This window comes from Dufourea novaeangliae, unplaced genomic scaffold (genome assembly GCF_001272555.1).
Source record: "Dufourea novaeangliae isolate 0120121106 unplaced genomic scaffold, ASM127255v1 scaffold56, whole genome shotgun sequence".
In the NCBI taxonomy this organism is placed as follows: Eukaryota; Metazoa; Arthropoda; class Insecta; order Hymenoptera; family Halictidae; genus Dufourea; species Dufourea novaeangliae.
The window spans coordinates 1086917-1113635 of record NW_015373942.1 but is presented as its reverse complement, the minus strand read 5'-3'; the positions used below and the strand labels follow the sequence as shown (position 1 = coordinate 1113635).

The 26719-nt window shown below is 44.2% G+C and overlaps 1 protein-coding gene across 1 annotated transcript; it reads left to right on the top strand.

Moving 5' to 3' along the window:
- Positions 1 to 909: 909 nt before the first annotated feature.
- On the top strand, positions 910 to 26719 carry LOC107185824. Its single transcript, XM_015573591.1, has 5 exons — positions 910 to 2173; positions 24375 to 24611; positions 24694 to 25610; positions 25704 to 25986; positions 26477 to 26719. Exons 1-5 carry the CDS (start codon positions 910 to 912, stop codon positions 26665 to 26667), a joined length of 2892 nt encoding a protein of 963 aa, XP_015429077.1. The 3' UTR covers positions 26668 to 26719.

Genomic DNA, 26719 nt, shown 5'->3' with positions numbered 1-26719 from the left:
ACTGTCACCCCCGACATCCCATCTCGCGTGTATAATTAGAATGCGCGAGTTAAGACCGATTAAACTTCTACAGCAAGATATGCATTGGAAACGGACTGTGTCGCATTGGCTCTCCGGGACACCTACATGCCGATCGTGTACGTGTCGCAAGATGGCCGGGTCACTGCCTACATGGTGACACCCACTGACTCTTGAGACGCAGCCTTCGCCACGAGTAGTATACTGGTTGGCTTCTCTCACTCCCTATCTCTCTCTTTCTCGATTGTAATTTACGTCGATTAACGGTTACGCGAGCCAAACCGTGGAGGAAACCCCACGCCGATATTACCAGTCGTATCTTGCTCGTCGATTTCCATTCGAGTCGATCGATGTTGATCGATTCGATGCCGATTGAGATCTCAACGATCACGAAGCTTTGCAATACCTACACGGTGCTGATCCGTTTATATGGACTCCTCGAAGGCTCGATTGTGTAGGACTTTGGATGCAAGAGTAGTTCGTTAGTTCCGATAGATTTAGCTGTGCATTCGATCAATCGAACGATTCGAATAAAACGTTTTCTGTTCTACTGCACTCTGACGGCAGGCCACACGCTGTGAGAATTCATTTCCAGTTATGATCGAGAGAAACGTGAACGAATCTGTCGATCCGCGTACGCTCTAGGATACTTCCCCCTCCTGCTGCCACGGGAAACGGAAGACGGTGATCTACGTATCCGTGGCCTGACGCTTTAAATATGCCTTTAAGTAGGGATACGGCAGTGGCACACACCACCAGGCACCACTAGGCTTCCATTAATAGACGGAATCTCTGTTTTTCAGGGCGGGAGACACACGAGAGAGAGAGAAGATATGGCCTCCCGATGATCGTGAAAACCGGATCGCCAGTTAGTTAACAGGAACCACGAACATGGTGTACAGAGGCAGCTTGCAGACGGACGATCCACGGGATGCGCCCAGGCTGGTCAGGATATCGCCGTTGCGTACTAGTAGGCCGAGCAATCGTGTGTCGAACGAGCGACCCGCGTCGTCCATCAACAGCCCGATGTATCACGGTCCGTTTGTGCCGACGATCGACGTTCAACGAGCGAAATTGATCGAAGAAAGACGTTTGGACCGTGAAAGGGACATCGAGTCCGTGGAGAAGGTGATTATGAGGACCACCGGCTTAAAGGTCGGAGCTCCGAGACTCCGTAATATCAGTCAGATACGTGACACTGTGTTCGTTGATCCGGCCCTGATACCGATGGAGAAAATCGGCCGAAAAGAAAGAGATCGACCGAGGACCATCGCTGTGGATAGCTCCCCGAGAACCGGTAGGACGTCGAGTTCGATGCTGGCCGATTTGAAGGATTTAGAACGATTAAGAAATACACCACCGGCTCAAAGGTGTTCTAGAACTTCGGCGAAGACTGACACAAAGCTCTCCAGCCCGAACAGGAAGACTGAGATATCGAGTTCGGCGAAAATTCGATCGGACATAATGAAGATACAGCAGATGTTCCAGACACCAGACTGTTCGCCGCGGTCGGTGATGAAGTCGGCCGAGAAGCGAGCGGATAGACGGAACGAGTTCGAGAGGCAGGAAAAGAAACCGGCCGCGGAAATTAATAGAACGAGATTACTGGCGCAGAAGCTGCTCGAGGCGTCCCGCGGTAACCGGGAGTCGCTGAAGGATCGTCAGAACAACCCCAAGAACGTCACTCCGAATAAAACAACGAAGGAAACGAACGGCAGGGTGTCGGGCAAAGTGTCGTCGCAGAGAAGTGTCGCGGACGCCAAACAGCCGGGGAAAGAGAAAAAACAGACGGAGGAATCGCACCCACGTCCACCGGTTCGGAAACGAAAGGAATCGAAGAACAGACCTGGCTGCGACGTAAATGGACTCGGCGACGATCGCGATAAAAACGATCGCATCGAGGAAAACTTCGGGAACGTCGGAGACGGCGTTGAGTCATCGCCCAATCGGGAGGAGTACACGAATTCTACGATTCTCGAGGAGAACACGAGAACGAGAACGAAGGAGCTCGACAGGCCGGATATCCTGGACGGATTACTGAAGGAATCCGACAAGCAACTGGCCGAACTGAAAACCGATTTGCACGAACGGGGACGATCTAGAAGCCACTGGTACGACGTCGAGCTTCATTCGGATAGCGAGGATCAGAAAAAAGGTGAGCGTACCCAAATGTTCGTACGGCAGATGGTAGACATTCTCGAATAGGGAGGAAGGTACGGGATTGGGGAAGTTGGATGGCTCAATTGCATGGTAAACAGTCTGATCCTACGGGTATCCCACGAACGGATTACGAAAATCTGTAAATGTAAATTTTGAATCTCGAAAAGCTGACCAATTAATTCCCATCCGGCGACATGAAACGGGGTATCCAACCGAGATGGTGCACGAGCCCGAAATTTTAATTACCGTTCGAATCACGACTACGCAGGGATTCCATTCGGCCCACAGAAAATGATGTCTCAATGCTCCAACTAAGAGCGTTCACGTGCGTGTAAAACGCTGATTAACGCACACACCGGGCCCCGGGCCGGCGTTAAGTGAGATTTATTGGAATTTCTGCTGGCCATTTCGATGACCCCCCCGGCGACGCGAGGGCTCTCTCTGTCTTTCTTTCTGTCGGTCGGTTTAAAGGGTGCGTTTCATAAGCCGGTAGAATTGGATTAGCAACGTTTGCCGAGGTGTTTAAAATTACAACCGACGGTGACCATTAATCCCCCTTGCCCTAAGGCCACCCCTATTTTTAGACTTTTCGACGATCCCCTCTCTCAGTCGTGCTACTGGCGCAGGTCAGGGTAGCGTGTCCCCTAACATATGTCCCGACATATGGATTTAGCCGGAGGTATATACAGACGCACACACGATGGCCTCTTCGATTTTTATCCAGACGAGATCGAGCGTGAACTGCGACTCTTCTCTCTGGTTATTTTGGTTTATTGGACGATCGTTTCTCGCCACTTAGGCTCCGTGATCTTCGATAGGTGAAGTTTTCTCTACGGAAATCTCGAATTTACGTACAGTCTCGTAGATTATTCTAGCATGACGCATACAGCGGTTTGAACGGTAGTCGGAGCCGATTTTCTCGATTCTCACGCCACCGTCGCCACTCACGGAGCCATCTAATTTCTCTCCACGTCGATCGCGATCGTTCACCTTGAAACCCGCGATGAAAGTCCTGGACTACGACGAACGCCTGGGTTTACTCGTCTGGTCTTTTTTCCTTTTTCTTTCGGCTGGCAGTAATTCTTATCTACGCGTTTATCACTTTACACGTGGATTTACTCTATCTTTGCTTACCTATCCGTGCGTGCCACGTAATCAGATAGGTGCACGAAAACGTTTATCCTCGCTCTGGGTATATTACCTCCACGAAAAAATGTTATCGCGTTACAGTTTCAAGCACACTCGTAGCACCGAAAGGAAAAGGGGAAGATATCTGGGCCGTGAGATCGGCCATCGAAAAAGGAACGATAAAAGAGACCGGGCCCGTTCCTTTATAGTGATAACGATGGAAAAATCGTAATTTTATGTGCGGTATTATGAAATCAAATTTAATTAAAGGATCGCGGTGAAATATTATTTACAATGGGACGCAGATTATCCGAACTAATAATAAGGAAACACGTCCGCTCCGATGATCAGTCTAAAAGAATTAAAATTTAATCCTATACAGGAGGTGAGTCATTTAAACCGATCCTCGCCAATATCTTCGAAACCGAAATCATTTCAGATAAGAGTTGAATGGTTTCGAGGAGGAAAATTAATTTTTAAAATCTAAATTAATTTTTTCAATCGGTACGATTTATTGTATCGTAAAATGTAATCAAGCAATGATCGACAAGTTCATTAACTGCATAAAGAATTTTGAATAACAAACAAAGTGATACAAGAAGCTTTTCAACATTTTAAATTGATTAAACGTGAAAATTACAATTGTCATAATAAAGTAACACCCACTTTTGAACGAGTAGATATTTATTTAATCCAATTAAGTAGTTAAAAGTCAGGATGACGATCGTAGATACATATTCGAATAAAATTCTGTCTAACTCTGTTATCACGTGCAATATTTCTGCGAAACATCTCAAGGTATCACGTAGCGAGTGTAAACTGTACTGCAACATTTCAGCCCCCATGCATCACCGAATACAAGGAACATGGTTGCACTCTCCGGGTACATGGTTGCACACTCTCAGGGACATCCTGTTCGCCCGAATATCCAAGGGAAAGCTTCGTGGATGTCGAATTATACGTATTCGCGCTTGCCCAAACGACCGTCGCGTTTATTAAAAGTCCAATGACACGCGATCGGCTTGATTGCCCACCCAAATCCGCTTTTTGCGTTGTGAATCTCGTTGGTCGCTGTTACTCAGACTTTCGATTCGCCCAGGCCGCAGGGGATCCGAGAAAAATTGTTCCGCAGAAAAAGAAAAATGGTTGTGTTAATCGTTGAACGGGTCTTGCGTACATTTCATCTTGCGTCACGATCATCACGGGGGAACGCGAGGAGCGTTAAATATTTATGAAACGTCCACGCTCTTAGAACCGTATGAAAAGAAACGACATTACCCGGTTTTCCACGGTCTCCGTTCCGAAGGTTCTCCTCCGGTTCGAATCGTTCGCCCGATTCGGAGAACCTTCCCTCGTTCGGAATGCACGACGCGAATAGAAAACGGTATTGTAAAGTGTACGGATAGTTCGATTGCCTTTCGTGGATTCCTTCTCAACCGTTTTAGTTGCAACCGCTACTTAATGTTCAGATACATTAACACATTACCGCACGGTTCGCGAGTTATGTATCTAGTTTTAGTGGTCTGTTTCACTTATGCAGCTGTTAACATAGTTGGGCCCAATTTTATTCGAATAATACATAGTGAAAAGCAGCAGTATCTAATATCGTTATCCTCACATTTAAACAGGTAATAAAATTATTGTTTGCCAAGTGTTTATTCATTCAAGAAGAAATATTGTTCCCTTATAAATGTTGGAATTTCCACATTTAATTCGTTAAAACTGACGAAATAATATTTTTTTATCTTTTACTCGTTATTCGAAACTATTTATCTAGGTAATGAATTTACTCATCTCTGGTGGTTAATGGGTAAACGAAACTAACTTATTTTGATAGTTAAATTGTAACGTAAATCGAACCCCGTTGTAATTTGTACAGTGAACACAATGCATTAATGACAAACAGGATCAGTACATGAATAGAGACATCAATGCATTAATTTTCAAGGTTTTTCCAGAAACCAAGAACTGCTAACCAAGTTTCTTTCTACTTTTTTGCCGTTACACACATAACATATTTTAACATGACATTTCTCTATATAGAATGCTGGTCGAAGGTTAAACAGAAATTTCTACTCAATAACGCAATCGCTCGGTGAAACGCGAATCGCGATGCGAAAAAGCCACATAGTTACCCGGCGCGATGCCGTGCGAAGATTACAAATTGTCCTCCACGATCGGCGACCGGAAGGCCTGCAGATAACTTCGAAACACAATAGCTACGCGACCACGATAAGGATTCCACCGACGCACGTAAAAAAAAAAAAAAAAAAAAAAAAAAGGAACATCCAAGGTTTTCCTTACCACGAGCTTACCATGGTGCGGTATAGGTATACATACATATATACACATAGGCGTTGACGGCCCTTGCCCTTGAGTCTACGCCCTAATATTGATCTGGCGTCCTTCCTGCCCCACCATGGTGGGCCATGGTGTGCGTACAATGAAACGTAGGATTCCCCTCGCCACCCCCCCCCCTCCAACAGCCCCGCAGCAGACCCATCCGTGTCCCCGTTGAGAGAGTCCGGCGTGTATTTGGCCGATGTTGCTTCCCCAGTGCAAATCTAGCTGTCAAACCGCGCGCCCAACGCTTCAGAAGACTATCGGAGTCGATCGTCCTTCGTGAAACTCGCGCCAATTTCCTCCCCCTATCCATCCCTCGATATAGTTCTTCTCCTATTTCCTCCAGCTTCTTTTTCATCCTTTTCCACGAAGAAACATTCTGCGGTTTCGTCTTCGCGACCGCCAGTCGCCTAATCTTTCTTCTCTCTTTTCCCTCGACTTTTCTTTCCTCCCTCTACCCTCCCCACTCTTGAATCCTGTCCTTCTCGTGACCACGCGGTCCTCCACCCAGCTTCGAGTTTACGCGTTATCGAACTCGGTCGATACGCACACGCGGCGTGTTCCTCCGTCGTCGTCTTCCTCTTTCGTCCCCCGGCGTTTGTCAACCTACGACGACGAACCGGCGCGGTTGCGGCGGCGTTCCTCCGGGGCAAAGTGTCTCTCAGTTCAGGCGTAACCACGCGGTCGGATGCACACGCGAGCCAGTTCTTCCCCACGGCGATGGTATTCTGCGACGTCTGTGACAACAAAGGTGAGAGATTTCCTTTTGCTCGATAAAAAGGGTATAAACACGGGGGGATCGGTTCGTGCGATGAGACCTTTACGGGCGCCAAGAAGGTGAAACTTGACGAGATTTTACGTAAGGTGTCCACGGGACGATAAAACCTCGCTCCGACCGGGTAATCGCGAATTGGATTCTCCTGCCCCCACTCCATCCCGAGCGAATTACCGGTCCCAATTGAGTCATCTCGTCGACTCGATTAAACGGTCGACTCGTTTCTTTTCCTTTTTTTTTCTTTGAGCCTTTTAAGGCTGCACACTCGTGTCGCAACGTTCGATCGAACCAGTTCATTAGAGGGGAGGGGGAGGACGGAATTATTGCCGGCATTCGGAGCATCGTTGTTAAACCGTGCAACCGTCAACCGATACCAATCGATAAGGGGGGGGGGGGTTCCCGATGTAATTCGCCCGTATGTGTCTTGTCACGAAAGAATATTTATTGCGCGCGGCTCGACGTTCGGTGAAAGAGGCGCAGCAGCACCGCATACATGCTCGTGGAAAGGTGAGAGAAACTTGGGGGCGATCGCGTGGTAAATACCTGACATTTTCACCCTGGACGCGTGTAACCGTGTTTACCTGACTCGCGGAACCCGGTGAATGAGACCGTTCCAAGTTGAAGGAGACTCGCAGAGTCTGGAAATTCGCGATCCTCGTTTCACACGTTCTTTCCACGGACTTTCCATTCACGTCAACGGTATTGTGTTATATTTGAATTCGTGTTCCGTGTCGGTCACCGATGACCGGCGTGGTGCGAACGGAAAGTTTTCTGTCAGTCACTGGTGATCGACGCAGCGGTGAACGTGTTAAAGTATATTAGAGCCTCCGTATACGAACTAACAGGGGAACATAAGGGTTCGGATAATGGAATTTTCGGATAATACAACGATCAATTTTCTGATACTAAACTTCATTTATTTAAAAAGAAATCAAGAATATTGACAGTTTGTGTACATATTTGTGTATCCCGTATCTTCTTAGCTGCTATATTATAGAAATTTTGAGTCGAAACATTCGGTTTGAACAGAATTTGATCGAACAGTATATGTATGTTATCGTCGTATGTAAACACTACAATTTTGCAACAGGGGAAGACACCTGCTGCTGGGAACGACTCTGTTCGGATAACAGAACGTTCGAATCTTAGGGTATTCGGATAATGAGTGTTGGGATACAGGAGGTTCTAATTTATAATACGGTTTTTTTACTAAATATTTGCAGGACTAGTTTTTTCAACATTAACGTTGAATTTCGATTATTTTGCTGTCGCGGATAGATTCGTGCACATGAAAAGTAATTTTTTTAATGACCGAATCAATTAAGCTGCGAAGTTACACGGTTTCTGTTTCCTCCTTTGTCGACGATTAATTGTTAACTAGTTTGATACAAGTTCACCGATAAAATGTTACACGAAGAAATGACTAACGGAATAACAAGGATGTATGATAAACTGTTTTTTTTTAACGTCATACGTTTTGCACGAGGCTTTGCATCATCGCGCAAGAAGTATGCCGTTGAAAGAAATTCCATTTTATTTTCTGTGTGAGTGTTTCACCGTTAAACTCTAACAGTATTTACCAAAACTATTCCACTTACTTTAACGTGTAATTGAAAATTGTATATAGTAGAACTCCGATTATCGGAACTAATAGGAAGATAAAAGTGTTCAGGTAACAGAATTTTCGGATAATAGAATATCTTTTATCGGGTGAAATGAGTAAAAAAAGTACACCTTATATAAAAGTTTATGGGTCCCATATGTTTTTAACCGCTAAATTGCATCAATTTTTTGACACACATACTTCTTTAGACTTGCATTCCCCTTCGAACCATCTGTTTCGAGAGTCATGAATGCTTCAAAATGGGGAGGCACGTCTTCATCGTCAGTGTCGCTGGATTCGTTCACTACTTCGTTACTACATAGTTAAACTACCATAGAGAATATTATTGTCATGCATCGATAAACATGTCATCATGTGAAATACAGCAAAAATCCGAAACAGATTGTCTGGACAGTAGAACGTTCCGATGAAAGCACGTTCGGTTAACAGAGCGTTCCGATAATAATGGGTGCTCCAATATAATCAAAATTCTATTGTACCATTGAATACGATACGATAATATCCATAAAAATTACTACTGAACGAGAACACGTAATATTAAAAAAAAAAATTATTTTTATTGAAATAAAAACGTACGTTGCACATATTTATAATACTCAGAGTTAATAATAGTTTAGTAATCTAGGGTTAAACGACTAACGAACTCACGTTAACACGGGGACAAATTCAGAATATGTACATATTCTAAACCGTGTGTATATAAAATCTGCCAGACGTCTCGAACCGTTATTCATACGACTATCTTACATTCTAATGAGGTCTCCGCTCCAAAACAGTTGCCGGTTATTACGGGCGATCGTGACCGAACGTCGAAGATTCCATCGAAGGCGCGCACCACCGAGAGATGCAACGTCGTTGCTATTGTACACCATCGGGGCGTGCCATAAATTCCGTTCCGAGAAGAGTCCGATTAAAACTGCAGACTAAGCGGCTCTGGAGATTACGAGGACCGGGGTTCGGTGTAAACAAGCCTCGTTATGCACTTAATTACGGGCACTCGAACTGTATACGCGCGTCTGCGTGCTTAGGAACGACGTCCACACAGGACTCCATTATTTTTCGGGAGGGGAAACTTTCTCACGCCCCCGGGGACTTTTGGTTTGGGCCGCTTTTGACTTATACTGCTGTCGGTTCGGGAAACACGGGAAATTAGGTTGGAAATGCGTTGGAACGGAAGGGGGCAGGAAAGATTTAAGTTTCCATGGAACGGGATCCGTTTGGAATTTTATGGTGGCTCCGTAACACGATCTTCATAGAGGAGAGGCTCTTGGAACAGGATTTCTGACGGAATCATTGACTTTTGTTCGAGGCTTCGCGAGATAACAGCCCTTTATCCCCAGTTACCGCTATTTATACACACGCGATACGCGATAATGTCAAGTCAATCGATCGAACGAGCTCGCTTTGTTGAACGTGATTCTGCTCTTCGATTCCCCCTCCCGACGAAGCGGGTAGTTTGTTTCCGCGGGTATTCAACGGCGACCCGCGTGCTTTCGAGCGCTTGTGGTTTTCACGAAAATCGTATACATACGCAAAGAAATACTTAAACGGAGTCCAACGACCATTTCTTCAGCTTTGTCGCTATTTTTCCTCAACGAAAGAAGATGGAAAAGCGGCATCTTTTACTTTAAGATCACTGAACATGTTCATTGCCAAGCGTTGACAGTGTGTCGACGGGTGATTTTCTCGTGTTGATCGGCTGCGACATCACGGGTCAGGAGATATCAAAGCTGAAAGTTGAAGGTAATTGAAATAATGAAAGTTGAATAACTCATTTGAACGCGGAGACGGTGTGTGCGTGCGTGTATGTTTGAATGAGAATATAAATCGATGGAACGTGACACGTTCTTCATGATTTTCTGGTGGCAGCGAACGTGTTAAGAGTAATAGATAGATGAACTTGTGGATTTCATGAAAATAATCAACGTGGATAAAACTTGTTCCTTTTCTTTGCTACGTTTTTTCTGTAGAAAGTACTCTGGGCAGTGTACGCTTCGTGTTTCTCGAGGGAAAACAATGGAAAATTGAAAGAAAATTCCCACTTTTTCATTTCATTCTAATCTCATACGATTATTTAGCTCAAGCGATTAAAAATTTGAAACTTATAATTTCATTTCAGTAGAAATGGACAGATGAAAAAATTGTTATTAATTTTAGGGATTTTCTTCCATGATGTCATCGTTCACCATCAGTAATTTTTAGCGAATTTTTTGCGAATAGATATTTCGTTCCCTTTAAATTCGAACGGAGTAAACTGAAATGCTGCGCATCGCTCGGCTAACGCAGTGCGCCAATAGGCGCCTGTCTTATCGCGCTCCGTTCCGTAGGAAAGAGTTGCTATCAACGAAAAAAATATTATCTGGCAATACTATCCTACGATGACCGCATCGCGTCGCGTCCCAGCAACGGCGTGAAAAAAAATCGTCACGGCTTGGTTTGAATAGTCGCGACTCGCGTAATTCTATTCATGCCGTGTGATTTAGTAACGGGTCACTAGCCTTCTGTGTACAGTTCAAACTGTGAAAGCAGTACATATATATGTGTATATGTATATATAATGCACAAAGGATAACGGACGGGTTGCGCATAATGCACAACCGTTCTATCTTACAAACTTTCCCTGAACTTTTTTTCAAGTCTTTGATAGACAATCAGATGATTAATCATGTTAATTAGAATCAACGGAATCTGTTAATAGATTGTTTTTGCTACAACGGTTAGAGAATCGAAAATGTATCTATACGGTACCTATGTGGTGAAAGCAAAGTACAATATTTTAGAGCTATTGGATTGTTCGGAAAGTTCGTAGTGTTTCGCGCATAGTGTCTTCGTTGTCTTTTTACTGGATGAAGGAAAAGTCGTTTGATCTGGTGAATAGGTACTATATTCCAGGTGTGAATGGAATGTATTTGCTATACATGCTACACGTCGTTCTCTTTGTTTTCTGTGAGAAATACCAACGAACCGTATGAACCAGTACAAAGTCCATTGTCATTGCGTTCTATCAAACTTGTAGAAAAATTACACTACTACTACTGGAAAATTTTGTAGTATCTATCGAATTAAGATGACTTTGCCCCATCAGATGATTATTCCTTTAGATTGCTAGAATACGTATTTTGCAACAAGAAAAATGTCTAAAACAAAATTCATCTAGAAGCAGTTTGAATAGTTTTTTAGCCAAAACAATTATAGTTGTATATCAGTGGTTCAATGAAATTAATTCAAAAACGAAAAAAAAAATGATAAGAGAAATAATAAATATAGATATGATACGAATAGGAAACTGTAGGTGTGCGCAAATCAAAGTTTCATTATTGTTTCATAGTTTCGAAATGCAATGTATGTCGCTGTTGTCATTGTTACTGTAGCAAAAATTGTGCTCATTCAGTTGTATTTATATTGTGATAACGAGTAATCTTGGTAATGAATGGAGCTTTGACTGCGCGGCTCTTCTTGGGGAAAACAAAAGGAAGTAAACACGCAGAAAAGCTTTGTGTGTAAATATTATCATTCTAAGCTTTTTTTGTATTATTTCACGCAGATAGGAAAGTATAGGCTGAGTGTATATGAAACCTCCGCTCGCAGATATCTATTAGAAATTGCTAAAATGGAAATCCAAGGATGACAAGAAATTCTACGAGATCGCTGGAATATGTTTTATCTAAATTTATAAATTATTTAGTTACTGGTTAAAAACTTGGTTAAAATTGGTATAATTAATTCAAAACATTTTTTCCTTTCAAGCGCTCCTATTCAGAATGGCAGCGTCACAATATAGCGATGCCGAGGACATTAAATTGGGCAACAAATATAACGAACGAGGACAGAGATCTGTCTTTGAAAAATTATGAACGGTCAATCTCTTTGGTGTCATTCAATCTTTTCATAAACGTTCGCCGTCACTGTACCACATCGTTCCTCCATCGATCAGTTTCTACGTTCCAAGGAGACGACGAACTCTTTGTCCGACCGTCGAATTCACGTCCCGCATGGCGGTAGACATCCCTGCCTTGACGTCACGCGTCGAATTACAACCATAAACTAACGAATCGCCACGATAATCCTGTAATTCAATTCTCGGCGGTCGTCAGCCCCCGAAATTACTACTTATGGCGGTATTCCCGCGGCGGCGGAACGTAATGACGGAATTCCGAGAAGCCAGGCAATAAAGTTCCCATGGGGGAGAGATGCGCTCGCGCGAGGCGTCTCTCGCGTGTCGGTTCGGCGTCGATCAGGACTAACAACAGGGAGGACAATTCGGCTGCAGAGAATCCTCGGCTGCGTCACGCAACGGAACAAATCATACGTCTCAACGTGCTCGGAACGGAAAACGGATGATTACTTAATCGCGTGCTCCATTTCCGCGCGTATTTGTGCCAGCAGCGCGTAGAATTCGAGGGTCTTTTGTTGGTCAACAATGACAGAGCGAGGTTGCTATTATCCGACGTATTATACCAAGATTTCGTGAGCAAAGTCTCTGATTCGAATGATATTTCACTCGATCACGTTTCTTGAACATATCGAGTGAACACGAGTATAAAATTATTATCCGATAGTCGACGGTCATTTAAGTATAACGCACAGTTTACTCGTAAAATTCAAATCGCTCGCTGAATTAAGTATATGCGTGTGTGGCTAACGAACTGCGTTAAAGGTTTCACTTTTATTAATAAAAATACCACGAGCTTTCGTAAGACTCGCGAGAAAGTCACGTATCCCCGGCGACCCTCGTTCGAATCTTGAGGAAATTTCGCGCGGTTTCCGCGAAGTACCGTTAGCCATTTTCTAGTTCGTAGTGTAATCGGTTGGCAAGCATCGACGCGTTTCCATCGGGATCGTTCGATCGATCGTTGACCGGATACGGGTCGCGTACGGCGAACGGCGAGTTCCGACTGATTGAATCACGTCACGATCATATAATACCACTCGGAAAGCATTACGGTTCGTATACATGTACGTAGCCACATGAAAGTATTAGAACGCCGCTGGGTTTCTAGCTGAAACGGTGACAGAGTGCATTGTACAGTAAATTGTTTGAAAACGCATGAATTCATACGTACCTACATATGTAGGCTAGCGGAATAGAAAGACACCTCGTATCTGTAATGAAATGGCACAGTCTGAAGACAAGAACTAAACTACGATATATTACGAAAAACTATAAATTTGCAGTAAGATTAGAGATAAATAAGATTATAGTTGCACGATTTTTGCATTCACATTTGCACAAGCAAATCATTACGTTTAAACGGGGTTTAACGCCCTTGGCAGAGAATTATCATTACTTTTCTTATTATTTAAGGGTACATTCTCATGTAAACACTGCAAGAAAACAGCTTCCCTAGGATTTTGGTAAAAGAAAACTATAACACATACAGTAAACAATCAGTCTGGGGTTTATTAATATACATTTTAAGATACGAAAGAAAATTTTTTATGTTATTTTGTTCAATACATACTGCAAAAACTAGAAATGACTGTAACGTTAACACAAAACGGGTGCCCAAACGCGATACATAAAATTTCGGGATCCCCTCATCTGACACAATAAAAACCAAAGTTTTCTTAAAACTTATAGGGATCGTTATTAAAGTGTTTACATGAGAATATACTATTGTATTTGAATATATGTTATTCGTTAGACGTAGGTATATAAAACAATTGTGCAAGGAGGACTGAACGTGTAATGCACAAGGCAGTTTGCGCAAATTATTTGAACGTGTAAACGGGCCTTAAGAGATACTTACCAGAGTGAATGGTGAATTAACAAAGATTCCATTCCTTCTTTTCCGGACGAAAATTGCCATGTATGTACAATTCAGTAGCGTCGTGCAATATTACAAAGTAATATTCATAACAATTGGCTTCATTTTACAAATAGGTACAATCACTATTCGAATAGTTTCGCGTTTTTCTGCACGCTCACAATCGCTTGCGGCGCCACCAGAACAGTTCCGTGTCTTTTCCAGTTCCTCTTCTATCGTCCATTTCGCCGGCGACACTCGCCACACGGATAAGGGGGGGGGGTGGTTCATAAATATTTAAACGATATATCACCGCGTCGATTCTAACGGTGCAGCCGAGAAAGCACGGCTATAAAGGCCGCGATAATTCGCCTGGAAACAGGGAACAAGGTATTCGCGGGCATTTGCGTCACGCGCCCGTGCACCCGCACATAATTTGTGCATTCTTTAAAGCGTGTCGCCCGGCCAATCGGATCGCCCCAGCTGAGGTTAGGATGCAAAGGTCAGCGTCGGATGATTTATCGGTCGACACAACGAAAACCGGCCCGTTTCTGATTTTTACCTCACCCTCCGACGATGGAGAACACGCAGAGTCATTCGCGCGTGATTCAATGTAAATTCGATCGGCCCAGACGTTACGCAAGGCTGGATAATTTTTGCTCGGTCGACCAGACGCCAGGGAATCACTCTTTATATACTACAACACGGCCCGCTGGAGTTAACCGTGAAATGCTTGGACACGGGAATCTACGCACCGGTTCTACAACCCCAATCGAATGTCAGCGTTACGTGACGAAACAAGCGACTCACTGTATTCGTATGTGTGAACGGTGTACACTTTCAGAAAGATGCGTTTTCATCGTTCTGGCGATTCCGAGTCGACCAAGGGGGTGGGGGGGCACGGATGGAACAGTAATTTTCCGTAAAAGTCCGTACTGACTGGCGGTCGTTTCGGTGCGTTGCGACACACACGCGTACAGCGAACCGGGTATAATGGATATTTTATTACCCCGGCGTATAAGGTCCACGATTGTCGTTACTTTCTCATTAGCAGGGCTACCGATTACACACATCGCCACGGAAACAATAAAAAAAAGAGTTGTGTTCCCTTTTCGACGTACATATACGAACAATAGTTCAATGGCGAGGGAACGGAAATCCGCACCGTCTTGCGTCCGAACGTAACGCTTTCGAGCGTCTCTGGTAATTACCTATACGTAAGTCCCACTTCGATATTGACCGCAGATAACAAATTCTAAATGTTGTTTGTGGTAGGTAGATATATTTCCACGTGGAAAGATGAAAGTACGTGATAGTAAAATGTTTTCCTCGAATTAGTTTAGATCGGCCGGAGTAAAATGGGAAACGCCAGTGGGAGGTCACGAGGGGTTAACGCTTCGAATTAGAGGACACGAGGTTCGAGAGAGGCTTGATTATGCACAAACACAGGCTGTGTAACCGCGGCGGCGACGTCAAGTTGAGAACTCCTTGCATAATTGGAGTCAACGATGCGTACCGAGTGGCCTCCGCCATTGTCTGCGTACAGTTAGCCGATTATTCCGTGAACACGGTTCGAACTATTCACACCGGTGACAAAATTCGCTGCACGGGTGACATCGATGCCGAGAGACTGCATGTCGTTCGTACAATGCGCCTGTAAATTGATTTCTTTTTATTCAGTTCGATGTCGTTGACATTGATTTGGCAATTTCATTTACCTAGAAGCTAGAAGGTTTTATTTATAACCGGACCGCGAATAGTTATGCATTTATAGCGTTCCCTGACTTACAGAACGTAGAAAAATGAAGATTATACTAAAATTTAATAGTCCAGTGGAATTCCGATAATCTGGCATCCAACGAATGGTTCGGACACACCCGATAGTCCGACACGCATAGTTCCGAGCATAACCGTGCCCTACAAACGTTATTCAGCAACCATCGCGAATCGTACTTCCTACGTAAATTAAATTATGTACTTATACTCTACATTATGTATAAATAATTATTTTGCTATTAAATAGCATTATTATATTAACCATAGCTGTTTTTAAAATGAATTTCCTCGTTTTTTCTGCATTACGAGTAAAACATCCACGATCTATTTATAACTTATATTCTTGTTTCAATATTTCTCTTAGGGCTCATTTTATCCAGCAATTTTATGCAGGTCACACTCCCAAAGATTCGTAGAATTTTCATTACGGTAAATTTCTTAAGAAATATACTGAAATTAAATTATTCCAAGAGTTCCTTTTTCCGTGTAAATTGAACCAACCAGGTCTATTTTCTAACACCTATCGCGTTTCAAACAAGGAAGCGCGTAACGACCGTCGATAAGTTTTGTCCATGACGGTTCCAAAACGGCATGCGTATACATACATGTCATTCGCCCCGTGTGAAACGAAAACACAGTCCCGTGAATTTGTCGCGACTTCCGTCGAGCTCCGACCGCGGGATCAATGGAACCGGAAGCAATCTAAATGCCCCCTTGTCGTAATTTCAGACGCAACGTCTGGCGCGAAAAACACGAAGGGTCGCGCAAATTACGAAACTAGTCAGCCAGTGAAAAGAAGTTTAAGGAGAGACATATGACCACCGGCTCCTCCGTGGCTGAGGAATAACTGAAAATGAGGTGTACGTACATGGGGTATGATTGCTCCGACGATGACGAAGAAGAAGAAAATTGCATAGGCGGGGCTAAGGTGTTCGCGGTTTTTGTCGAAATCGATTAATCGGTCGTCGTCGAGGAGCGCCCAGGGTTTTTCATCGGTGTCTCTACCAACAGTGCATCCAAGGACCAAGAGCATTCTGTCTCTCTTTCTCTTTGTGGCAAAACAGTTCTACCGTTTACGCATTCCTCGCAGGCACAGTAGAATATTTGCGTTTCCAACTGCGACTGTGTATCTATCTACGGAAGCCCTCTTTTCTCTCTTTCCCGCCACGTCCACACGAGACCCCCCCTTCACCCCCACCGTCATCCCCTCCGTAAACATTTTCCTTATGCTCCGTCCCTCTCGTCCTTCCTTGTCGTCCACTCTCGCTCTTGCTCTCCACACGCGTCCACTTCTTTTGAATAAACGACTCTCCGACTCTCCGTTCCGTGTTGACGTGTGCAAGAAGAATGCCCGCGCTACCGAGGCGGCCATTCCGCGACGCTGTTTCGCAGAATCTAATCGCCGCCGGACAATGTCGGACGGGGAAAACAGTTAAATAGATTTACGGTCGAGCTTGATCCCCGCGGACAAGATTAATCTCGGGCGTGCTCCGTATCGGTGCCCATTAGAGTCGATGCTTCCTTTCTGGGCTGCAAACTCGCCGATGCTGGTGATCCTATTGTAATGTTTATGTATAATAGTATCGTTTATTTATCGAATATCAAGTATCTTGAGAACATAGTTTTGGTATCTGGCGTACCGATAAATGATTCAATGGTTTTTTTTTAATAAGATGGCTGTATCACCAAACCTCGACGTACCTTCTTATGCTTGATCAAAATGGCGAAGGATCTCAGGGATTAATGACGAACGTTTAACGACGTGTCATGGGTTTATCATTATTTTTTTCGAACAATGTTCTTCGAAACTTAGATAACATAATATAAAGTACATTGACTTTCAATTTACTTTTAATTTTAAAGATTCTCTTGGTTTGTTCCATAGTTTCCTGAACGACAACCAAGATGCAACAGCTGTTGTACATAAACACGGTCAGATAAAAGCGAACTTACGACCACGCGAATTAACATGAAAATTAGCTATCTGGCTGGTCTCGAACGACCTCTAGAAGCGTTTGACACCCACGAAACGACAGCGACAGTCCCACAAGGCCCCGAGACACAATGAGCAATAGAAGAAACATTCTCCCGTGTTGACCTCACGCACAGCGTGTCAGTTAGTCACCAGCGCGAGAGAACGCTCGCGTATTCCCTCCTACGTATTCACGCGCATTCACGCACGTGCTATCCCCGGGCATCGTGCGCAACTAAACACACCACAAACATCCCTCCCCGTCGATCGCACGTGTGCTTATGCCGCCCGCGTGGTACGTGTCTTTAAATCGTTCCCTATCGTCGACGATCGGGCGTCGTCTAGAGACCGCCGCGCTGTTTTTTCCTTACCGTTCACGCCGCTTTACCGTAGGAGTATTTATGGGGGGAAAGTTCATTATTAACGGGCATTGTGGTACGAAAATAGTCGCGAAGTACACGCGGTTACAAGACGCCGTATGTCCACGTGTCTCGAACCATTTTCGAACAGAATGTGTTCGCACGACAGATTAAGGAGCGAATTAATTTAATCTGTTAGATCAGTGTAACGCTACCAAAACGAGCGTATTTTTTGCGAAATATTTGCGTAATACTCAATTAACCATATCTTTTGAAATTTTCGTGTATTTATTAAATCATTATTGAACTATTAATTAGCATTTTTTTTATTATTAATTTACACGTACAGTTTTCCACGTGACGTGTCCTCAAATCTGCAAAAAAAGTGCCGCAATTGGCGTACATTGTGATGAACGTTCTGATTATGTTAAATAAAAAAAAAACAAGTATTTCGATAAATTGTATGCTTGTAGTTGGACGATGAACGTAACTCTAAAATTCTAGAATGAAAATTGCAAGAATAGTAGCCATTTGAAATCAGGTATAATAATCTCGATTTGTTTTATACTTTGCACTAACAAGAAAGATATATAGTTTGTTATATTTTTCTTAATTTTTTAGGTTCATCCCCAACTATAAAGTACTGAAAGATGCGACAAAATATTCAATTTTTTTCACCGTTCCACTGGTCTGACCCTTAAGTGAATTAAGCCGCTTAATTCTTTCTCAGACGGTTATATTGTTTAATTGTGTCGCGACGAAAGTGGATGTCGTCGCGGCAGAATATTGTCGCTGCTGTTAACTATAGTATAATATTTAATTACAGGGGTCCATGTTATATTTATTGTGTGATTTTTTCGGTGTATCAGTCATTTACAGATGTATGTTTTTGTTTTTCTTTCTCAAACAATTTTCTTTGTTGCTTTAAATACTAGTTTAGAGTACTCCGACGGCTCTAATTAGAACCGTTTGTATTACTTAACGTGTTAAAAGGTAGATGCACCGTGTCACGCGTCCTTGTTTCTCCGCTGCTCTGCTCGACCTGCTCCGTTTTTCCATTTCGCGAACAGTCGTTACGTGACAATCGCATCACTGGCGTAGTTTAGCGCGCAGGAGGACGGCTCGTTAAGTCTGCATTCCGAAATTTCGAATGCAACTATGACCCTAGTAGGTTATCGCATGAGTTCGAGTCGCAATGAGATTATAATACTTTCGTCTACATTAGACGACATCATGAAACGATTATACATTTTAAATTACCATAATTACAATTTAATGAAACCAATCTGGAATTACGACAGAGGCGACAGTAAAATGTTCAGTTGAACCAGAGAGAAACTGGAAAAAATTGTATCTAATTCAATCGAGTAACTTTACTGTATTTACCATAATGTCTCCATATATTTTACCGGATGACAATCTGAGAATGATATAATAAAAAAGAGAAAATCATAATTTTATCATATTATTGTCACTCCGCAGCTCCTCGTTACGCATAATTATTTTATTTAACATTGACAACAGTAAATTAGTAATAATCAACACAATATGTATCTTTGTATCTATCTTCCGGAAAGTAGTCGCTTCTATTAAATCGATGTCCTCGATGTCAGTGAATATCATAGCCAAGAATATAGAAAGAAAATCTTTAATAGAAAAGATTAATTATATCTTTCTTATAAAATTTTAAGGCAGCAATGCAGAAAGTGACAAAAGTGTACGAGATGAATTGATACAGTGCTGTTTGTAGTAGTTGTTTTCTCTTCGAGAAAAGAATATTAAAACCGTGTACGCTTATTATGTAAACCGTCACGTTTATCGCATAAACACCGCGCCTGGCTGATTCTGAATGCCAGACCGAGCATCGGGGTATGCGTCATTTTCGACACGAGTATAGATCACCGATAATCACTCAACAGGCGGTTTTTGCATTCCATTCAGGACGATCCTCGTTTGGGAATATCCCGCGTGAAATCGCGAAGGATATCTCATTCGACGTAACGCAGTATGCAGGTCGAAAGGTCTGAATGGAATCTGGGTCGAGCAAGAACGACGAACGTCGTTTATCGAAGATTTCTGTCTCCGCGAACTCACCAATAACCGAAACCTTGAAAAATCGACGTTCACCGATTGCCAGCGTTGTGTTTTTCATTCCCTGGTAAAATAACTCGATAGAAAACTGATTTTGCGTTAAATTACCGATCCTGGTGAACCGGTTAAGAAACATTCCCTGAGGGTTCAAGACCATTATGTCGAGGAAACATTGATCGTTTCTCTTTGAAACGAATATAGCTTTATATGGTTCGCGAAGGTTTAAAGTGATTGCAGATTAAACCTATCACCCAAGATCGAGTGATCGTGTCGTTAAATGACCAATGGTTGGTCTGACATACCTACTCCAAGATCTTAATCCTAGAACAACACGGTCATATCTTTATTAAAATATTTACCATCATAATATTTTCAACGCACATCGCTCTATTATCTACTATCTTCTCTTCGGTGATTCCACAGATTACCGTACAACTTACGGGAGTTTGCAAAACTTCCACGTCACTGTCTCCTCTCCTGACGCTAACGATCCCACAGCGAGGTTTCAAGGCTAACCAAGAAGAATCTCTATCGAAGATAAACATTCCAAGCTAATTCTTCCTTCGAAGAGGATTGATCCACGCAAAAAGGGGTGGATCGTTTACCACAGAACGGTAACGAGAGGGGGTTAAATTCGACCTCGTAAATCTCGACGAAAGTATCCAACGGGCCTTATTAAATCGTCCCCTCAGGTTCAACTTAAGCACACCCCTATCTCGACAAGGGATTCCCCACGAACGATTTATAGAAAATCAACCGTACCATTATAAAAATCATGTGCAAACGATCTAGGACCTGGCGAGATACGCAATACGGGGGACAGATTATTGAACCCTCTGTCACTCGTTATTCTTTGTCTTTCTTTCTCTCTTGTTCTCTCTGCAATTGGCAGCTTGGCTCGAAAATCCTCGGTCCCTGGCCGCACGCGTGTCCACCTTCGTGCGCAACCCGCACAAAGAACGCTCATTCGCATTATTGCAGAAAATAATGCGTCCCGCCCTGACCATGAGGCGCACGAGTAGAATTGCATGTAGGGTGTGCACGCAGCCGTGATGCACACTAATAGGTACACACACACACACACACACCATACACATACGGAGACAATCACACGCGCGTGCGTCGTTACCCTCGTGAACGTGAGAGGAGCGTGAGGCGCGGCTGTGCGCGCGTGCAACGCAAAGAGGAAGAAAGAGAGAAGACCGTTCACCAACACGCGGCGTGTATGGTTCCCACAATCAGTACACAATCGGTCTCTACGACGGTGACATACACGGTGAACCGGGAAGAATTAAAAAAGAAACAACGATCGGGGCCCCCGTTGTCGGTTCTCCTTTAAAACGCTCGATCGAGAGGACACAGACGGTCGTGTTTGAGCGGGGTTCGTGGCGGGGGACGAGGAGCCTGATATGCGGGCAAAAGTTGAGCGGGGAATGCGTGAAATATGAAATAAAATGAAACGGTTGTGGGTCCCGTCGGTGGGGTTTCACTGGAAAGCCTGTTTCGGTGAATGTACACAGAGTGGTCTGTTGAAAGTGGACTGTTTTTTGGACGATGTTTCCGTTTTAGCGGGAGGTACTTGCACTTTTAACGATCGAGTGTAATATATTCTCGTGCTAGTTTCACCAACTGGATCTTATCGTAGTTTCTTAGATGTTTACACTCGGGTTGCTCGTAGAATAAATTAGTTCTAATCGAAGACAACAAACAGAGGAACCTGCGCAGGAATTTTTGAAAACAACAATTGACTGTGAACACTTTTCGAAATATCTTCTAGTTTTAATCGAACACAACAGGAAAGCAGAGGAACCTGCGCAGGAATTTTTGAAAAAACAATCGACTGTGAACACTTTTCGAAATATCTTCTAATTTTAATCGAACACAACAGGAAAGCAGAGGACCTTGCACAGGAATTGACTGTGCACATTTTTCGAAACGTTTATATTCTGATGAAATTAACTATATGTTTGGTTCACAGTCAGCTGAAATTATGTGAGTGTGTCGAGAGATAAGAATCTACGAGGACAGTAATTTCGGGGGCTCGTAATTGCCCGAAATTCGTGGATGACGCGTCGCCAGTGAATGGGTACGCATGGACGGCTGACAGCCGGGGCATAAAGGATATCGGCGAGAAAAGGAAATTCCTCGCGTGTCATTCGGTAGTTATGCGAGGAATTCGTATCACGAAAAGTTTCCGTGGGGGGTTGGGGACAGTTCGTTGGTTTCTTGCGCGACACCCTGTATGCACAGGTACGTAGCCGTCACACGTGTGTGGACTGTGTTACGCACACGCACGTAATGCCTTACGCACACGGCCAACCGTAAACCTCCAGTCTTTCAGTTCATTCCGAGACCGCGTACAGTGTGGACTCCCCGGTTTCCGAAATCCCGGTTTCAACCGTCGCGTTCGAACTGTCGTGTAGTCGCGTTTGAATTTTCGAATTTTTGAAAATCGTTTTTCCTTCTTTTTTTTTCTTAATTTTTATCGTTGTCGATAATGCTCGCGTACATCGTTGGATTCTTTTACTTCTACGCGGAGCTGTTTCGATTAGAGTTGCAAATGATCCTACGTCCAGACGAATACAAACTCTCGAAGTTTATGCTGTGAAAAAGAAAAAGAAAAACTACGTGGCGGTTGGCAAAGAAGGAACAGCGGGGGAAAGAAGGAAGGATAAATCCAATTTCGCTGATGGATCGGATAAGACGAGCGCGCGTTCGTTGATTGACGCGGAACGCCACGAAATTGTCCTTGACGGGCTCTTTCGGTCGACCTGTGGCTCAAGGTAATATCCCCCCCGTGTTCACCGTGCAATCGATACTGATTTGCATGGAGCTCGTCGATGCTGGTAAATTTTAATTAACTCGAACACGCCGAACGGACGGAGTTTGTTTCCGCGCCCGAAATATCGGGGTCTCTCGCTCGACACACCGCAGGCAGGCCTGCTGTTATTCCGCAACAATGAAAACGATAATGAACAACGATTCCCGTTACTCAAACAATTCCAGTCGACGGTAGAATACGAACGGGGGATTCGAATTATAATAGAACAAGGCGGTTGCACAGATGTCGATTCTCCAAATCGACTAGGATTAAATGTGATACTTTGAACAGAGATCTCATCATCTGATTCCGTGAAATCTAAAGATACATCGCGAAACATTGACCAACGGCATTTCAATCGGAAGAAAATTGCATTTGAACATTCCAGAAGGAAAAAAGAATATTTTTCATTGATGCAATTTGTCGTTAGGAAGGAGTTCACAAAAAAAAAGACGAAACGTTTCAATAAAAAGCCTCGTAATCTGAGGGAAGAGCGCAACGTCCGGCAGCCGGCGGCGGAACGAAAAAGACCCCGCGAAGCCCCGGCGCATCCGGAGATATGTACAACGTCGAGAAGTGAAAGTGCATTTTGCAAGATGACTGTAACGCCGGATAATGGCGAGAGCAGCCGCCACCGACGCCCCAGTGCGTCCGCAACAATCGCCGAGGGCAACGACGTGGTCGTCCACGCTTTTTCGCCGTTGTCGTCGCCGTGACACGTTTCTCGTCGGGCATGTCTCGCCTAGAGGAAAAAACGGTCTGGTGTATACACACGGCAATGAAAAACCGAGGCGTAGTTGCAAATTCAATTGAACCGAATTAACGTTGCGTGGAAAACTCAGTGACCCCCGTGTGACCGTGTTTGTCATCGGGCCTTCATCGATAATTCAAGACGCAGACTTTCTTCCGTCGTTCGGGCAAAACGAGACATCGTTGAATCGGTTATGCGCGTGTGGCTTCTGCAAGGTCACCGAAACCACCACACAAGGAGGAAGAGGAAGTCGAGGGACCACCACGACCCTTCGAGGGAGCGGCGAGAAAAACGGGATTCGATCGGCGCCTCGTCTTTCACGACCACGTGGATCCCCAAGGAACAACATGGAGACTATATTAAATTGTAATAATTCGACAAACATGTTCCGGCATTTCGATATAACATCGAATTACGATATACGATGATATTTCGTAGATCGCGATATCGCTTAACGCGTCTTGCCCTCGAACGATTTTATTGCACGATAGCACGTATCGTTGTTAATACAGCAATCTACCCATCTTTTCTTGTACTTCTTCTTTCGTTCGAGGCCTGACTTTATCTTCGGTAAATAACAACACACGTCGTTCCACCGCGCTCAACGAACAGATAAGTGTTTCCTGTTGTTAGAACCGACTATTGGAAGCTCCGTTTCTTTCTGTCTTTTTTCCTTATTCCCCCTCTGTTGAAAAACGTTTTATATCTAGCAAAGTCAGCCCCTTAACGGTACTGTACTTGTTAGGAGATATGAAATATCCTGTGTGACCTGTACTTATACGGAACACTTTTGCCTGTGTGTCCTGCAGATTTAAATCTATGGAACAAGAGCATCAGCCAACGATGGAGGAAGCTGAGGAGGAGGTGTTCCGTGCAGGAAACATCCGAGCCTCAAGAGGCTTTGATACAAGGTGGTACGACCCAGGCGGTTATCCAAGCGGTGAGGCCCAATTTGACTAGCAGGGAATCCTCTCCGGCCGCAAAGAGCCTTCAAGATGGCAACTCGCCGAAGAAGCTGTTGCAGACTAGTTCCTTAAGACTACCAGGTAAGACCATTAAACAACGAACACTTGAAAATCTAGACAAAACTAAACCGATCCATTATAACGAATCTCGATCGATTCATAGGCACCACCAAGGGCATAGCCGACATTCAGCACGTTCTCCGGAGCAAATTCAGCAAGATAAACGCTGGAATACGGAAAAGGAAAGCTCTTAGCGTGTCCGAGGTGTTCACGCAGAAGGACAACGCGTCGAACTTCTACGTGCCGAGTCCATTAACCTCCTCCTCCAGTCAGAACTTCGACGGGAATTGCTACGATTCCAGCGAGCCCACGTCCCTTCCTCCCTATCCATTCCACGACAACCTAGAGACCCTGGCCGAGGGCAGCGTGCCAAATTCTCCGAACTGTAGCAGCCCGTTGACAAACAGCAACAAGACGTTCACATACTCGCAGAGCAGTAGCACTTATGGTTCACCCATAGTGAGCCACGATCACAGCCACAAAGACGTCTACGAGAACGTGGTGTTTGCCAGTGGCTCGTCCCCAGGCTGTTGTCCTAGAACCAGAGGTCTGTTGCAGCGCAGCAACTCCGAAAATCGTGACGCCTGCAGACACCACGAACATTCGTACGAGAACATCCGTTACCAGCGAGGTCACAGATCGGACGTGACGTCATCAGTCACCACCACTCCGAGTTCGGACAGGCATCTAGCGAGGAGCAATTCCGAGACGAGGGATCACCATTCGTACGAGAACGTCCATTTCCAGAAGAACGTGAAAGGTCGAAATCAGTCCGAGCCGTCGTTCGACGAGATCCATATACCCAGGGTGACGCCCAGAAAGAGGGTGACGGACTTTAAAGTCGGCGGACAGGTGACCAGTTATTCGAACGGGCCTGGATCCGGCTGCGTGAACAAGGAGGACGGCCCGTCCAGTTTAGGGGCCGACAAGAGCCCCGGCAAGAAGACCAGCAGGAGACTGAACAGCAGAAGCGTGGCTAATATTCCTAATTCCTCTGCTACCGGTTTGAAGACTTGGCAAGTAAGTTGATTTGAATAAGTATGCTGTTATTGGGTTTGGAACATTTTTTGCATCCTTAGGGCGCATTCTAGTATGTGAATTCATTATTAGCAGGGCACACAAGACACGGACGAAGGCCTGAACACCGACTCCGAACTCGAAGACATCGACGAAGCTGGCGAGGGTGAAGAGTCGAGATTCTGCACCCTGCCAAGGCCAGGCAAGGGTGGCGCGTCATTCACGATACTGACTGCCAGATTCTACAAGGGTCCTGGTCACAAAGGACTCGGTTTCAGTATCGTCGGCGGTACAGACAGTCCCCGGGGAAACATGGGGATTTATGTGAAGACGGTCTTCCCTAATGGGCAGGCTGCTGACCTTGGTACTGTTAAAGAAGGTACAGCTGATACAATTTCATTCTATCCGTACAGATTAACTTGATCGTTCAAGGACATTAATAAGTTACATACAAAATACGAACCTTATTCGTATTTATCAATATTTTTGTTTCATTGTGCATAACACTATTTTCTGCAAGTACATGCAGGTCACTGTTCGATCATAATCAAGCCAAGTACCAACGATTATTTAACTCTCGGATGCATCCATATTTTGACCCACGTTTTAAGATAAGATTTTTTCGAGTATCATATAAAATGAACCTTAGTTTTAATTTATTTTAATTATATAATTTTCATTTCACAGTGTCTAAAAAACAATCAACAAGCAGTTTAATTTACTTATATTCTGTTGTTCATTATATTTTTTGAAAAAGCATTCCAGTGTACTTCGAGGGTTAAAAAAAATTCTCCATAGTACGACATGATGTGTTAAATTAATTTCATTGTTAGAGATAATAGATAACAACTGATGAAACGTTCTTTCAGGGGACGAAATTTTATCCATAAACTCGAAACCCCTTCATGGAATGACACACGCGGAAGCGATCGCCGAGTTCAAGTCCGTGAAAGCCGGTGACGTGGTTCTGCATGTCGGTCGTCGGGTGAACAAGAAGAAAAGGGATTCCCTAACCCTACCGCCTGTGGCTCCTCCAGCGCCTCGTCAACAAGTCAAGTGAACGGTCCGATCTCCTGGTTCTCCACATTCCCGTGTGAAAGCGTTGTCGCCGA